Source organism: Artemia franciscana, chromosome 2 (genome assembly GCF_032884065.1).
Source record: "Artemia franciscana chromosome 2, ASM3288406v1, whole genome shotgun sequence".
In the NCBI taxonomy this organism is placed as follows: domain Eukaryota; kingdom Metazoa; phylum Arthropoda; class Branchiopoda; order Anostraca; family Artemiidae; genus Artemia; species Artemia franciscana.
The window spans coordinates 33,214,467-33,232,167 of NC_088864.1; the positions used below are offsets into that span (position 1 = coordinate 33,214,467).

The following is a 17,701-nucleotide window of genomic DNA, read 5'->3' on the forward strand; positions in this document are numbered from 1 at the left end:
AATATTGCTTAAGACTCAGGAATTGCAATGACTCTTTCGTTTTGTCAAGTATCAAGTCTAAGACATCATCGAAAACATGGACAGGTTCCTAACCTTCTTCATTATTTTCTTCATTCTTCCTTTGCGCTGCTGAACGGACTACGGTACCAGGTATTCTTCCAAAGTTTTCAGTTTTTCCTAAAGAAAAATATTTAGGTTGTATTATATATCTTAAGTGCAACAAATATTTAGAAGTCCGGATAAATGAATTTCAGGTCAACGAACTGTGTAATGGTACCGAACACTCATTTAACGAAAAGAAAAGACGAAAAACAATCAATATAAAAATAACTAAAATTGTTCTGGTCTTTGGAATACAATAGAACCAAGTTCCCCTCGTACCTTCAGTGACATACGGTGTGTTATTAAAGCGTCTCCAGTCATCTAATTTAGGATGAAAGCAGTTTGGGAAGGATAGCTAGCAGTTTAGGATAGAAATTGGGAAGGATAGCTAGGAGTTATCGAGAAACAAGTTATTGAGAAAATTATCAACTTATTGAAGCTATTGAGAAAAATTACTATATTATAAAATTAATGTTCATTCCCTTTGAGTTTCCTAAGAACCTTGCCCTTTGATTCAGGAATAGTAACTATTATCTCGATTAATCTTAACAAAATATAATTTTGAAAACAAATTTGCAGAAAATTACAGAAATTTAAGCTTATTTCAAAAATAATTTAAGGGAACTTTCAAAAATAGCGTTAAAACCTTCGAAAAGCATACCATTAAAACTGTCATTCTCAAAAGTCCATAGAGAAAAATTATAGCCCTCCACCATGACCGAAAAAGAAAATCCCCTTTTTATACAAATTTGAAAGCTTTTTTTGTCTTTTTTATACATCGGATTTTATAAAGAAATACTAAAGTGCGATATGGCACCAAAAAAGTGTGCTTTAGGTGCCATTTCTGGGACGGAAAGTTTGGAAGAACTAAAACGGTACTACCATAATTTCTACGACTTAAAACCCCAACCCTGAGGTTTACAACTCTCTTTCATGTAGTGCCCCTCCCAGCCACCTTAACTTTTATTTTTTTTATAAATCGTCTACTGGCTAAGAGAACTAAATTACTACTTCAATATCATTGAGAACTGTTTAAGCTCTCATTTAAAAGATGATTTTTATATCTACGGGATATGTGTAAATTTGACTTGATAACACCCTGATAAAGTGCGATATACAACTGGAATAGAAAGACTAGGAAGCACTAAAAAGGCCCCATCCTAGTCCCTAGAATCGTAAGCCTTAATACTGAATTTCACAATTCTCGTTATTGTATATTCTCCCTCCCATATCCCTGGTAAGTTCGATAAATCGTTGGCTGACTAGCAGAAGTAGCAGGCTATTGCATCGTCGTAGAGAGATGTTTAATGAATCATTTTAAAGCTCTTAACTATACCTACGTGCAATTTGTACGCTAATCTCGACAACTCCATCATAATATACCATATGGCACCAAAAAAGATTTTTGTCTGTAATTTCTGAATTAAAAATGTTGGGAAGCATTAAAGGGTATTATTCAAAACTACAAGGTCGAAAACTAATGAACAGAGGTATACAATCCATTTTTAATGGTAACCTTTGGCCCCTTTAGTAATCTAGTAAAATGAAAACTACAACCCATAGTATCCAAAAGTTTAAAAACACGTTTTGAGAAAAAATAACTGTCTAGTTACAAACATTGTCGTTTGATGCTGGTTCGAAAATGGCAACTATTATTTCATTTGCTGTTAATAGCAAAATACATTAGGAAAACAAATTTATAGGAATTTCAAAAAAGGGCTGAAACTCCTTGCCTTTACCCTGAGGGCTTGTGACTGTTTCGTCTTCTTTGGGTTCGGTCTACCGCAACCGTAAAATCATTTAGGACAAAAATTCGAATTGACCTGGTAGCGCAAAGATAATAAAGTTGTATTTCTTCTTCGGACTTTACTTTTCAGCTCGTGATTAAAAATCCTTAAGCCTTACCTTGCAATCAAACATTTACTTTTTTGCTTATTTCTATTTTTTTTACACCTTTTTGCCAAGCAGTTTGAGTTCTCCTAAAATGTTGAAGTCCAAGAAGCAAAAGTAATAAAACTATGTAGTGCGGGCGAAAAGCACCAAACTACTTCTGTCTTTGAGGAGGTTACCAAAATTGGCTGGGACATACTTTCGAGCATACTTTTTAAAATGGCTTGAGTACGCAAGCGAAATTTTTCCTCGGAACGCCATTAGGTCACTTGAAATCTAAGATGGTTTAATAAAATACGAGTTTGTCAAAATGAGAAGACATGGCCGTTCAAAGGGGTTAGTATGGGGTAATCAACGACACAGGCTCCGAGTATGAGCTTAAAAATAACCTAAGTTGTACCAGAGTGCCGTTAGCTGCCACACATTCAAGATGGCGGTCAAAATATGAGTTTTTCAAAATGAAAAGATATAACCACTCAAATAGGCCAGTATGGGTAATCGATAGCAGTAGTTCTTGCTGTGAACGTAAAATGAGCCTATGTTGTACTGTAGTTTTGCTAAGTACTTCAAATTCAAGATGGAGGTCGAAAAATAAAATTTTGTTAAAGGTAAGGGTAATGACTTCAAATGGACGGATTAGAAGCAATCGACACTCCAGGTTCAGAAAACTCGAGTATATATTACTACTACTACTAACAACTCACCACAGAACCAAGCCGCCTGAGGCCGACACAGCTACATATGCTCCTTCACCATCCCAATCTGTTCAAAGCCTCCCTTTTTATATCCTCCCAGGAAGTTATCATTTCCTTTAAATCTTTCTTTATGACATCCTCTCACCCAATACGAGGATGACCTGCTTTCCGTTTAGCCCTTGACGATTGGCCGAAAAAGACAATCTTCGGCAATTAAATGGACATAAATATATCTAAGTTATACTGTTGATCCAATTGGGGTCAAAAATGTGTCAACCCATTGATCCGCCTGGGGTCTAAAATTGAAGATAGTGGAGGAAATTGTCGGTTTTCCAAATCACGCGAGTTTCATGATCCGATATAACAGGCTACGGTGGGGTAATTAATGCTGCAGTTTAAAATATCCTTCTGTCATTCCAGCATACAACTAATAGTAGTACAGTCTGGACATTACAAATTGCCTAAGTATGAGACGAAGACACCTCCAATTTTCATGGCCTTCGTTTACATTTGCTAAACCAAAATCAGTTAAATGCTTGTTAACTCTTCATCTCTTTAATTATTGTAAATGAATCAACAGAAGCTAAACAGATGGATTAAAGCACTTACGAATTATAATTTTATCAGGAACACAAAGAAATCAATCGGATCTTCTGGTAAAAAAAATAAAAAAATCAAGAACATGTTCAACAATTAAAGCACTTTCATTTGCACCAGTGTAGTGGGCAACCGTTAAGGTCAAATGTCCTGCAGTGGTACCTTCTTTCACACCCTTTTATGCTACCACAACGCACTGTCTCGTGATAGACTTTGACGCTGGTGGAAGGGACCTTACCAATTGGGAAGCCACTTTCAATCGGTGCCTCTGACCCAGCCTAAGTAAAAAAAAAAACTGGGAAAGGTGGGTGTCGATTCCACGCTGCGACTCAACATATGACCTAACTGCAGTGCAACTTTAAGGAAATGTTGTAATAGCGAAGCACCAGCTGGACAAAGTCTCTGCATGCTCTTGGTTTTGTCGTCAAATATTTCTTTCTTTAATTCATTCACGTTATCGCAGTCTAGTTTTACGTCATGTGTCTTCATGACAAAGCGTTTAAGATCGTGTACTACAGTTCTGTCATCTGGGAAGGCTTGTTCGTCAGTTCAAGGAAAGCCTCCATCAGTCCTGGTCTACTTTGCCAAGTCTCGAAGAGATCCCTCTTTGAGTGGGGGATAAAAGAAGAAACGGTATCACATCGTATAAACGCTTTGAAGAACCAAGGTGCCACTGATTTCGTCGGCCTAAGTGATCAAACCGTTTTATGAATGGGCTTACCTAAGGTTGGTACCAACACCAAACGTAATAAATAGTTCGGATACTTCAATACAATTAAACTTGAAGTCACAATCACAGTCACGTCTGTGTCCATCGTTCGAATTAGATTCGACGCAAGCCCTTGTAAGACTACGTCACAGGTGTGAAGTAAAAGGTGAAAGTTAGCCTCTTCATGTGAGCATAACTGGATGAGGCTCAGCTCTTGATATCATCAGGAAATAAAATCGACATGCGCTATTTACAAATAAATAAAAATAACAAAAAAATAACAGCATTGACGCCATGTTTGACTGCAATAGATAACTGGGTGTGAAAAATTATTTTAGCCTAGCTGATTTTGATAGTTGTTTGCCTGTAGAAGTGGTACTCACTGTATCCACTCGAAGTGACCCACCCCGAAATACCAGGACCACTGGTTCATATGAATATCACGATCTGATAATGAAATATTAAGTTCCAGGTGTTCAAATACAAAAAAAAACTGTTAGGATATTAAAATGTGAGAAAACGCTTAAGTGATGATGACGGGCACCACAGGCTATTGGGAATTTTCCTTTAAGTTTAAAAGATCGATTTTAGCGTATAAGGTTTGTATGGTTGTTCTTTGAAGAAAAAATGATTGAAAAGGCTTTAGGAATGGTAATGTGTGCCAGAGACTGGCACGATCCAGCCACAGAGTGTCACTGTGTCACTGGCTGGGAATTGCCATAGCCCATCTCGTTCTAAAAATGACATGGAACGTCCCATTGTTCAAATAAAAAACAATGGTCAATTTTAGTTTTTAGGGCTAATTTTGTAGGAAAATGGCCGAAATCGCCTAAGGAATGATAGTGTGTGACACAGGGTGCCATGGGCCAGCCGCAATACCACGCTGGCATGGACTGTCATGGAAAGTCACAATCTTACAATGAAATGGTAAGTTCAGGCTGTTCAAATCAAACTATCGTCAATTTTAGTTTATAAGGTTATTTTTTGTAAGAAAGGCGCTTAAAATGTTTTAGGAATGATAGTGTGTGTCAGAGGGTGCCAAGGGCCAGCCATAGAACTCTATGCTGGCGTGAACTGCCCTGGACTATCATGATCTAATAATGAAATGAAAAGTCCCGCTGTTCAAAGAAAAACAATGGTCGATTTTAGTTTATAGGCTAATTTTTTGTAGCAAAATGGCTGACAATGTTTTAGGAATGATAGTGTGTGCCAGATGGTGTCACGGTGCAGCCAGGTTTTACAAAATCACCGGAAATAAGGAAGAAGGCTCATCCATGGAAATGTTTTAAATTCTATGCCATTTTTGACGACAAGGAAATATACAATTAAAGGCGAAAAGATATTGCAATTGATCAATTTTTTTTAAAATTAAGAAGCAATGTTAAGATTAATCTAAATTTACAAGGAGGGGTTGCCCCGGTTTTTGAAGGTAATTTCTAAATTTTTTAGAAACTTTGAATTTTTCAGGGTGAAATATATAAAACCACTGGTTGAATGGGATAAGGAAAATCCTTATTCAAGAAAATATTTAATACGTTATATGGTTTATGCTCGTTCTCGTCGAATTACAAAGGTTCTTGGGGTGAATTGGAAGCCAATACAAGGCTTATCGATTAGAAGCTGTGGTTTTCATGCAGTGTTATATTTTTGATATTGTGGGTGTACTTACAGTGAATTTATCAGCATTTACGTAGAAAATGCGCCATTGAACGACTTTATAGTTGAAAATGTCCCTTTACTACCTGAATAATATTGATTTCAGTGCCTTGAGATTAAAGTGTTTTAATAATGTTTGTAAATTTTTATTAATAAAACTTGCATGTACAATGAAAATGTTTGTCTTCATCTTTTAGATTTCATGTCACACGATGAATCTTCCTTAATGCACTGTTGCAATTAAGCCATCTTTTAGCCTATGTACATCTGTAATCATTAGGTACACCTGTTCACGATTGTCTCTAATATAACTTTAAAACTCTTCGTAGCGAAGAGGAAAAGACAAAACATTGACCGTGTAAGAAGGTGTATCATATTCTAATCATACGGCTAACCTTGGTTTCATTTCACCTCTGCTAGTGCGATCAAGTTCCAATAGAGTAAAGGATTTCATTACCAAGAATACGCTAAAAACAAGACCAAAATCCACAGTGTTGTCGCGCTGATAATATCCCCTAAACTTTCACATGGCAATCATACGTTCGTAATAGATCAATAATCAATAATATCGTTGAATGCTAATGCACACTAGGGCACACAAGAACATAAAATTAGGAATGATCTCTTGGCTCAGGTGTCTAAGGCATCATTTCGTTGGTGATAAACGAAAAACTTTTGATAAAAAAGGGTTTTGAAAAGCGTCTTGAAAACGTCTTGGAAAATGTTTAGAAGAAATACTGAAGACAAATATCTTGAAGAAAAATGTCTTTAAAAAAATCTTGAAATTACATAAGAATCAAAGAATTCTTGAAGAAAACAGTTGCATAGGTATTACGTAACAAGCACCACTGTGTTGAAGAAACTTTAGTAAATAAGCTTAAAAAAGTGTTATGACGGGGGTTCGAAAGGGTACTGGCCGTTAGAAGTGCCTATGGCTATTTTATTGATGCCCAATTACATAATGGTGCTCAAATATTCAGTATTACTAGTTAAACACAGTGTCTCTTATCTGCCCTCTGTAATAGCTGTTAAATTGTATTTTGAATGTGCCTATTTTTTTTAGAAAAACGCCCCTCCACATGACCTTGTGGCAAATTAAACTGGACAGCTTTGAAATTATATTTGAAAAAATTCTAATCCCATAATTCCAACATAATTTCCATACTTTCCAATCGAAAGCACTTTGGCTCAGTTTGGGTTAAGGTTGAACATTCTTTTCCTTGATAAAATTTTATTAAATAGTCTTAATGTTGAACCCATATATTTTAGTTTTCAAAATAAAAGCAATCTGTGAAAACTTTAGTTGATTTTTTTTTTAACTCGTTAAAAATTTAGAATGTAATTTATCTCTTAAATAAGAAGGACACTAGTCGACTATGTGGCTACTACAAACTAATTCGGGCTTTGAAAGTCAAACTTTCCAAATCCCTGATGCCCAGCTGCTACAAGGTAAACTAGATTCATTTTGATATAGAAAAACTAGACAAAAAAATATAATAAGTCACAAATTACTTTTATATATGTTTTGGCCAACTTATGGAAACCCCAGTCCCCACTTATTCCCCCCAAAAAAATTCCATAAATAATATAAGCCACAAATAGTAATACAAATGCAAGCCAAAAACTTCACTTCCAAACAACCACTTGATAAGTCTGAATATTGTTTCATATCTTTCAATACTATTGCAAGTCGTTCAAGTGTTTTCATTTATCATACTGAGCATAAAGAAAACACTCGGAAAGGAATTTAATTTGAAACATACCAATACATGTTCTTCCATCATGTGCTAGTTTATATCCAGATCTACAGAGACAGCTATAGCCTCCTGGGGTATTTTTGCAGAGGTGATCACACGGATTTGAGAAACATTCATCATCATCTGAAACATTAATTTGTTTAAGTTATTGGCTAGTGCAATGACATACTTGAATTAGTTTCAAAGATGAATCAATAGTGATTTTTGTATGGTACCCAAAGCAATAGACTTCATCTAAAAACATTAAAAGTGATCTGTGGCTAGAAGCTGGAAAAGAGGTTTCAGGTATCTATGACATCACGCGAAATCATATAAGATGACTAATGAATTCAAACCACCTAAGCAAAAGGCAGTGTCCTGGTCGTCATTTATATTCCCTCTGTCCCGGTCGTCATTTGTGTCCAGGTGCTTTGTTGATGGCGATTGCTAATCGAACATTCCTTGTGTCCCGGTAGCTTTCTCTTTGAGTGTCCCGGTCGTCATTTATATTCCCTATGTCCCGGTGTCCCGGTCGTCATTTGTGTCCCGATGTCCCGGTCTGTAATTTCGTCAGTCGACAAACATGACGTCAGTCGAAACACAAAAATGACGTCACTCAACACACAGACAACTTATATATATATATATATATTATATATATATATATATATATATATATATATATATATATATATATATATATATATATATATATATATATATATATATATATATATATATATATATATATATATATATATATATATATATATATATATATATATATATATATATATATATATATATATATATATATATATATATATATATATATATATATATATATATATATATATACTAGCTGTTGGGCTGGCGCTTCGCGCCACCCCAACACCTAGTTGGTGGGGCGCTTCGCGCACCCCCAAGCCCCCCCGCGCGCGTAAGTCGTTACGCGCCATATTAGTTACGCGCCATTGTAGTTGTGTCCCTGTGTCCCACCTGTGAATAGAGATAGATATCTATATATATGTTTTTAACTACGTAAAACATGCGAATATACAACATTCTTCGCTGTCCCATTGTCTGTGCATATAAATAGATTGTCAGGTTTACTGACTCTTGAACATGCAACATATAATTGTCCATGGGAAAAACAATCCGTATTCAGATCTATACCTCATTATTCTAATGATATGTCCCTGTGTCCCGGTTGTCATTTATATTCCCTGTGTCCCGGTCGTCATTTGTGTCCCGGTATCCCAGTTTGTAATTTCTCTCTGAGTGTCCCGGTCGTCATTTATATTCCCTGTGTCCCGGTCGTCATTTGTGTCCCGGTCTGTAATTTCTATTCGAACAATCCCTGTGTCCCGGTCGTCATTTATATATCCCGCCTGTGCCTCCGGCGTCCCCGTTGTAGTTGTGTCCCTGTGTCCCGGTCGTGATTTGTGTCCGGGTGTCCCAGTCTGTAATTTCTCTTTGAGGTTCCCGGTCGTCATTTATATTCCCTGTGTCCCGGTCGTCATTTGTGTCCCGGTGTCCCGGTATGTAATTTCATCAGTTGACAAACATGACGTCAGTCGACAAACAACTTCATGACGCATACAGCTCAATCCTTATAATGAGGTCAGTCAACAAACATAACGTCAGTCGACACACAAACATGACGTCACTCGACACACACACACAGACAACTTATCTATATATATAAAAACTAGCTGTTGGGGTGGCGCTTCGCGCCACCCCAACACCTAGTTGGTGGGGGCGCTTCGCGCCCCCCCCAAGCCCCCCCGCGCGCGTAAGTCGTTACGCGCCATAATAGTTACGCGCCATTGTAGTTGTGTCCCTATGTCCCACCTGTGAATATAGATATATATATATATATATGGTTTTAACTACGTAAAACTTGCGAATATACAACATTCTTTGCTGTCCCATTGTCTTTGCATATAAATAGATTGTCAGGTTATCCCCCTGTTTCCCCCGGTGTCCCCGTTGTAGTTGTGTCCCTGTGTCCCGGTCGTCATTTATATTCCCTGTGTCCCGGGTCCCGGTCATCATTTGTATCCCGGTGTCCCGGTCTGTATATACATTCGTTTTTTAGTTTTGTTTTTCTCCTTTATTTTTTTCCTTTTTTTTTCTTTTTTAGCTTATTTAGATTTTTAGATTTTTTAGTTTTTTTTATTAGTTTTTAGTTTTTATTTCTTTTTAGTTTTTTTGTCCCGGTCGTCATTTATATCCCCCTGTTTCCCCCGGTGTCCCCGTTGTAGTTGTGTCCCTGTGTCCCGGTCGTTATTTATATTCCCTGTGTCCCGGTCGTCATTTGTATCCCGGTGTACCGGTCTGTATATACATTCGTTTTTTAGTTTTGTTTTTCTCCTTTATTTTTTTCCTTTTTTTTTCTTTTTTAGTTTATTTAGATTTTTAGATTTTTTAGTTTTTTTATTAGTTTTTAGTTTTTTTTTCTTTTTAGTTTTTTTGTAGTTTTTACCTTCTTTTTAGTTTTGTTAATTTTTTTTTTTACTTGTGTCCTGGTCGTCATTTATACTCCCTGTGTCCCGGTGCTTTGTTGATTGCTAATCGAACATTCCTTTTGTCCTGGTCGCTTTCTCTTTGAGTGTCGTCATTTATTTTTTTCTTTTTTAGTTCTTTTAGTTTTTACCTTTTTTAGTTTTTTTTAGTTTTTAGTTTTTTTAGTTTTTTACCTTTTTTTAGTTTTTTTAGTTTTTTAGCTTTTTTATTTTTTTTATTAGTTTTTAGTTTTTTTTGTAGTTTTTGCCTTTTTTTAGTTTTTTCAGTTTTGACGTCACCTAATCCAGTTTTTTCAGGTGACGTCACCTGACACATCCATCCACACATCCACAGACAGACAACTTATTTTTATATAGATAGATAGATAAGTTGTCTGTCTGTGGATGGATGGATGGATCAGGTGACGTCACCTGAAAAAACTGGATCAGGTGACGTCAAAACTGAAAAAACTAAAAAAAGGCAAAAACTACAAAAAAAACTAAAAACTAATAAAAAAAATAAAAAAGCTAAAAAACTAAAAAAACTATAAAGGTAAAAACCAATAAAAAACTAAAAAAAAAACTGAAAAAACTAAAAAAAGGCAAAAACTACAAAAAAAAACTAAAAACTAATAAAAAAAGTAAAAAAGCTAAAAAACTAAAAAAACTAAAAAAACTAAAAAAAGGTAAAAAACTAAAAAAAATAAAAAATAAAAAAAAAATAAAAAAAAGGAAAAAACTGAAAAATAAGCTAAAATAAAGGTAAAAACCAATAAAAAACTAAAAAAAAAAGGAAAAAACTAATAAATGACGACACTCAAAGAGAAAGCGACCAGGACAAAAGGAATGTTCGATTAGCAATCAACAAAGCACCGGGACACAGGGAGTATAAATGACGACCAGGACATAAGTAAAAAAAAAAAAACTATCTATATATATAAAAATAAGTTGTCTGTGGATCTGTGGATCGTGGATCAGGTGACGTCACCTGAAAAAACTGGATCAGGTGACGTCAAAACTGAAAAAACTAAAAAAAGGCAAAAACTACAAAAAAAACTAAAAACTAATAAAAAAATAAAAAAGCTAAAAAACTAAAAAAACTAAAAAAAGGCAAAAAAAACTAAAAACTAATAAAAAAGCTAAAAAACTAAAAAAACTAAAAAAAAGGCAAAAACTACAAAAAAACTAAAAACTAATAAAAAAAATAAAAAAGCTAAAAAACTAAAAAAACTAAAAAAACTAAAAAAAGGTAAAAAACTAAAAAAACTAAAAACTAAAAAAAACTAAAAAAGGTAAAAACTAAAAGAACTAAAAAAGAAAAAAATAAATGACGACACTCAAAGAGAAAGCGACCAGGACAAAAGGAATGTTCGATTAGCAATCAACAAAGCACCGGGACACAGGGAGTATAAATGACGACCAGGACACAAGTAAAAAAAAAAATTAACAAAACTAAAAAGAAGGTAAAAACTACAAAAAAACTAAAAAGAAAAAAAAACTAAAAACTAATAAAAAAACTAAAAAATCTAAAAATCTAAATAAACTAAAAAAGAAAAAAAAAGGAAAAAAATAAAGGAGAAAAACAAAACTAAAAAACGAATGTATATACAGACCGGTACACCGGGATACAAATGACGACCGGGACACAGGGAATATAAATGACGACCGGGACACAGGGACACAACTACAACGGGGACACCGGGGGAAACAGGGGGATATAAATGACGACCGGGACAAAAAAACTAAAAAGAAAAAAAAACTAAAAACTAATAAAAAAACTAAAAAATCTAAAAATCTAAATAAGCTAAAAAAGAAAAAAAAAGGAAAAAAATAAAGGAGAAAAACAAAACTAAAAAACGAATGTATATACAGACCGGGACACCGGGATACAAATGACGACCGGGACCCGGGACACAGGGAATATAAATGACGACCGGGACACAGGGACACAACTACAACGGGGACACCGGGGGAAACAGGGGGATGTAAATGACGACCGGGACACCGGGACAGGGAATGGTCGATTAGCAATCACCATCAACAAAGCTCAAGGGCAATCATTAGAATCATGAGGTATAGATCTGAATACAGATTGTTTTCCCATGGACCATTATATGTTGCATGTTCAAGAGTCGGTAAACCTGACAATCTATTTATATGCAAAGACAATGGGACAGCAAAGAATGTTGTATATTCGCAAGTTTTACGTAGTTAAAACCATATATATATATCTATCTATATTCACAGGTGGGACATAGGGACACAACTACAATGGCGCGTAGCTATTATGGCGCGTAACGACTTACGCGCGCGGGGGGGCTTGGGGGGGGGGGGCGCGAAGCGCCCCCACCAACTAGGTGTTGGGGTGGCGCGAAGCGCCACCCCAACAGCTAGTTTTTATATATATAGAATATATATATATATATATATACATATCAACATATTTGCAATAATCTACCCGTAAATATCATACGGATTTTTAGTTTGGAGCAGCAATTTTCATGTTAATTACAAGCGTGTGCTAATTCCTCAAAATAAAGCAGCAAGAATAATTGGGAAGTACGTAAAAAATGTTAAAGACACCAATACTTGCTTTAACTCTCTAAGGCTACACAATGTTGGACAGATAAGGGACTATCAAACGGCAGTTTTTGTGTTTAACTATGTGCATAATCTAGTCCCGGAAACTTTTACTGAGTTTTACTGTTTTAGAGGTTCTGTTCATGAGCTTGATACAAGAAGATGTGATGACTTGGTTGCGGATATTTAAAATAGTGTAATATCTGGTTTTACTTTGAAGTATCTTGCCCTTTCTGTATGGAATTCACTTCCTGTGAGTGTTAGGGAGGCTGAGCACCTCCCAAAGCATAAAAAATATTAAAACAGTATTTGTTGGGGAATTAGTTTTTTCTTATTTTGGGTGGGGTTGGAGAGGGTTATAGAGACGGCTTCAAGGGTTTGGGGTGGAAGGAGTTGTATTTGGATGAGGGTTGTTACCATGGGGGTGTTTGACAGAAGGTGATTGGCTTTTTTTTTCTTTCATTATTATTTTAATTAGTGTAGGATGATTCTAGAAACATTTATGTAGAATTTTTTTTTGCTATTATTTGAAATTTAGGATGTCTTTAGGAAGGTTTATCTAGTTAATCGCCACATGTTAGCAAATTTAAATTTTTCCCTAGCGTAGTGATTTATACAAGTAGTGATATATGTATATATATATATATATATATATATATATATATATATATATATATATATATATATATATATATATATATATATATATATATATATATATATATATATATATATATATATATATATATATATATATATATATATATATATATATATATATATATATATATATATATATATATATATATATATATATATATATATATATATATATATATATATATATATATATATATATATATATATATATATATATATATATATATATATATATATATATATATATATATATATATATATATATATATATATATATATATATATATATATATATATTTATATTTATATATATATATATTCAACTACATTAGGCCGTCATAAAGCTCTATATGGTACACTAAAAGCGGGATTTAGGTGATATTTTAGGAATGAAAAGGCCAAGCTGGACACATGAACATCGTAAAGAGCTAATTATGGGTTCAGTTATAAACTAGTTTTTATATTTAATTGCTCTTTAGAAGAATTTAATTTAGTAATACAATCATAAAAAGCCACAAGGCATCCATAAAATGCACTTTGGGTTGTTTTTTTTTTTAATAAAAAACGTTAACTTGATTATTATATTATCATTATATATTATAACGAAAAGAGAAATCATCAATGCAACAGCACAAACACATTAAAAAAAAAGAAAAAACAAAAAGGAGATAGAAGGTTTCGGGGGGAGATTTTTCACTGGAAGGTATTTTCCGTGGGGATGTCCTGCAAGGCAACACTTCTCGCAGGTATTTTCACAGGCGGACTTTTTTTGGGGTGCCTGGTTGCCCTCCAATCACTTTTGACTTTTAAAAAAGGCACTTAAACCTTCAATTTCCAATCGAATAATGAAAGGTGATTAACAAAACCACCACAGTCCTCGGGGCAAGGGCTGTAGGCTATTGCATGTTACTCATTGTTGAAATTTAAGTTTTTTATAGAAGGGATGTTAGTACAAACTTTGGAAGAGGCTCATTCGATCGGAAACTGAAATTTCAGGTTCAATTTTGAGGAATCAAAGGACAGCCAGCCTCTCCCTCTTAATCCATTTCCTCCAAATGCATCTGGTCAAAATGAAAAAATTTTTTTTTTTCAAAATAGTCTAAAGGTGAAACGAGCATGCCTCTGGGGTAAAAAATCCCCCAGCCGCTCTTGGAGCAAGCCCTGTAAGTTAAGTTAGTTACCCAATGCTAACACACAAGATTTTTATGCAACAAATTTTTGTATCAACTTAGGGAGGGTGCTCATTTGATTGTAAATCAAAATTTATAGTGCACTTTTTAAGGGTTAAAGGTGATCAAAGGACTTCCACCCTCGCCCTCTTTTCTCCCCAAAAACATCTGATTGATAATTTTGAGATGATTATTTTATCTAAAACAGTTCAACGGTTAAATAGCTATGCCCCCAGGATTCACAGTCCCTAGCCCCTGGTGCATGTATTATAAGCTATGTAAGTTACGTATTGTTAACATACAAAGTATTTTTTTTTATTATTATTAAGAAAAGAGGGCATGTTTGATCCTATAAATATAAAAAAAGCATGGAGCATTACGGTCAAACCTTAGAAAAATGTCAAGAAGAATGCCAAACACAATCAAAAAACATCTTTTCCTTTATTGAAATTTTTAAAATAGCTGATGGTGTCAGCCTTCATATTGTTCGGAAAATATTTGAGAACATCTTCAAGTAAAGCAAGAGACACTGTGTGCATCCAGTTTTACAAGACGATGTATCTGCAATGTCGGCTGAGGGTATGAACCTGAGGATATGAAGTTTAAAATTTTAAGGTATGTTGAAGGAATGTTGAAAAAAGGCGGGAGTGCAACAAGTTCTCCATCCACGTCTTTTTTAGCTGCAATCTCTTCAAAGACATCTGATCAAAGTTTGTTATCTAGATTCAAAAAGATCAAATATTTTCAGCACATATATTTCTTACTTAACGTCCATAAGGGTCTGATTCATCAGAAACAAGGAGAAAAAAAATCGGCTTTAATGGTTTGTGACATCTTATCTTCTTTTTTTTTTTTTTTTACAAAAATGGAACAAAGGTTTTTTATGAGTTATCTTGACAGGCGTTTATGTCTTGATTTTGAAAACAAACAATTCTAACAAAATTGAACATGTAAGAATTCTAACTTGTGTTTTACCCCAATTATTGCCTGATATTTTCAGAATACTAAAAAGCTGAGTTCAGTGGTTCAGTTGCACGACGGTTCAGATAAACGAGGGTAGAGTCGCACTGTAGTTCAGTTGCACGGTGGTTCAGTTACACGGTGGCTCAGTTGCACGGGGATTCAGTTACACGTGGTTTCAGTTACACCGGGGTTCAGTTTAATGAGTCGAGTTGAACGGGTTTAATTGGGGTTGAGCTGCAACAAGTTTTAATTAAATGGGATTGAGTTGCCCAGTGGTTCAGTTACACGAGGGCTCAGTTAGAATACTGGCTTGAAACTTCTGCAGTAGAGTTCTCTGTGAAATGAATTAGATGGTTTAATTTTCACGAAATTCACCCACCTTTTTGGGGGCTTTCCTTCCTTTTTCAAAAATGGCTCCAATATTTTCAGGCTTGTAGCTTTTCTTGGGTAGTTTTAAACTTAATGGACTTTACATATTGGAAATCACCATTGATATTAAGGAGCCCTTCCACGAATTGTTCATGAGAAAAAAATGGGTGGTATTAATTTTTGCTAAGGCAATGCTACACTGCTTGCTCTGATACAAAAGGGAGCCAAGGAGGGAAGTAGTAATGCGCACCAGACATGTCACTGCTTACTAAGTCAAAGCTATTATGTAAAGCTAGTAAAAAATGAGTATATCATATTCTATTCTCTTGCAATGTCTAATATTAATTTCTTATTTTGAAACATTTGAAACAATATTCAATATGAAGTACATATACTATTTCTACTTAAAAAAAAAATCAAGGCTCTATGCTTCATGCAACAAAAAAAGTATTTACCTTGGCACGTGGCTCCATCAGCTAAGAGACTAAACCCTTTTTTGCAAGAGCATATTTTCTTAGAGATACCTGCAGTGTGATGACAAAAATGATGACAGCCTCCGTTAGAGATACGACAAGGGTTTACGCTTTTACATGTTCTTCCATCTCGTCTTAGCTCATATCTGAAAAATTGTACGGAGTTCTATTTTTCTAGACATATTTAACTCTGAATGTGAAAATAGTAATGTATTCCTGTTTTAAAACTTGTTTTGCTATATTTTCTGTGTTTCCAATAATTTATTCATTTTTTTCAACATAAGATGTACAGTCAAACGAGCGTATTCACGCGAGCATTTCTTGTGTACATAAATTTAAACTAATATTTTCCCAATGACGGTTTTTTTTTAAAAAGAGTAAATATCGATACTAGTACGATCAGAAGCCATGATATATTATTACTTCCACCTAAAAACCTAAAAGACAAAGAAGTTTAAATGAATAATCAACTAAAACTAAAAACAATCAGAAACTGCCATCAATATGAGTAAGGCTGCAACAGTGCAAAATTTTCAATGAAATTAGATGTTTAGGTATCTACAACCAATTACATTATCACATTCTAAACCATTGAAAGCCTTACATTTATGCTTATGAGGGTAAATATCTTACCTCAGCTAAACGAGACAGACTGAAAAGTCGAAAATACCCATAGTAAGCAGCTTGGTAAAGTTTTCAGAAAAAACTTTAAGGCTGAAGAATCTACATACGTCTCAATCTTCAAAACTGTCTGTTATTGTTTAAACCATAATATTTGATCGGGTACTTTATAAATAAGCTGGAACCTTAGGAATAAGTTTATCATTATTATATTTTTCTGCTTGATTGTTATCCCTACAAGTTAAAAAATATTCTTAACAAGGTCAATCCACTATTTCACTGGGAAAACCACCTCCGAAAGTGCAGCTCATTTTCACTGTGCCAGGTTGTGTGGATTATAAGCTTTTCGAACCCCCTGCTTGCAATGAAGTATGCACTGTTCTTACTCTTAATGGTGACCATCAATAAATTGAATCCGTCAATAAATTGAATGTGAGACAACGTGGCAAAAACGTTGTCAGTTTTGAAAATATCATCCATCGCGTGAAGCACTTCACCTACCCATTGTTCTGTCCTGCTGGAACATCAGGATGGACAATAGATATGCCACTTCAACCACCTTATGGAAGCCGTCCACATCCATGACGGCTCAAATTTATGAGGTATCGTATTGCTTTTCAACCTGAACACACAGAAAGTCTTTCTATGAAGCTGTAACACCTGACATGCCTCGGACAGGTTTTGATGCTTTACATTTCTGTGGACGACTTTACCAATGTCTTTACCAACATGATCATACCCAACGGATAATTTTGAACCAGAAAACTGTTATGGCCGAAAAGTATATAGATGTTACGCGACTTATCAACGACTTAGCTTCAAAACAGAATGCAGTTCTTGGCGAAGAAGTAATACTACCAATATCATTCTATGGGTCAATACTTTACTATGCTAAACAAATCGAAGATGCTATGGCTATCATTCGTCACCTTGAGCTGCCATACTTCATTTTAACTTTGACTTGCAATCCTGAT

At 34.7% G+C, this 17,701-nt stretch overlaps 1 protein-coding gene across 6 annotated transcripts in view; it reads right to left on the reverse strand.

The window, feature by feature from the left end:
• The window catches only part of LOC136040303 (multiple epidermal growth factor-like domains protein 6), an 88,757-nt gene that overhangs the window by 19,009 nt on the left and 52,047 nt on the right, over positions 1 to 17,701 (reverse strand). For 4 of the 6 annotated variants that reach the window (XM_065724575.1, XM_065724570.1, XM_065724555.1 and 1 more), the window contains 3 exons: positions 16,089 to 16,252; positions 7,413 to 7,529; positions 94 to 177 (listed from right to left, as the gene is read on the reverse strand). In XM_065724575.1, coding sequence (XP_065580647.1) covers positions 94 to 177; positions 7,413 to 7,529; positions 16,089 to 16,252 — 365 coding nt within the window. The remainder of the gene's footprint in view (positions 1 to 93; positions 178 to 7,412; positions 7,530 to 16,088; positions 16,253 to 17,701) is intronic. The other 2 variants (XM_065724566.1, XM_065724561.1) reach the window with 1 other exon arrangement.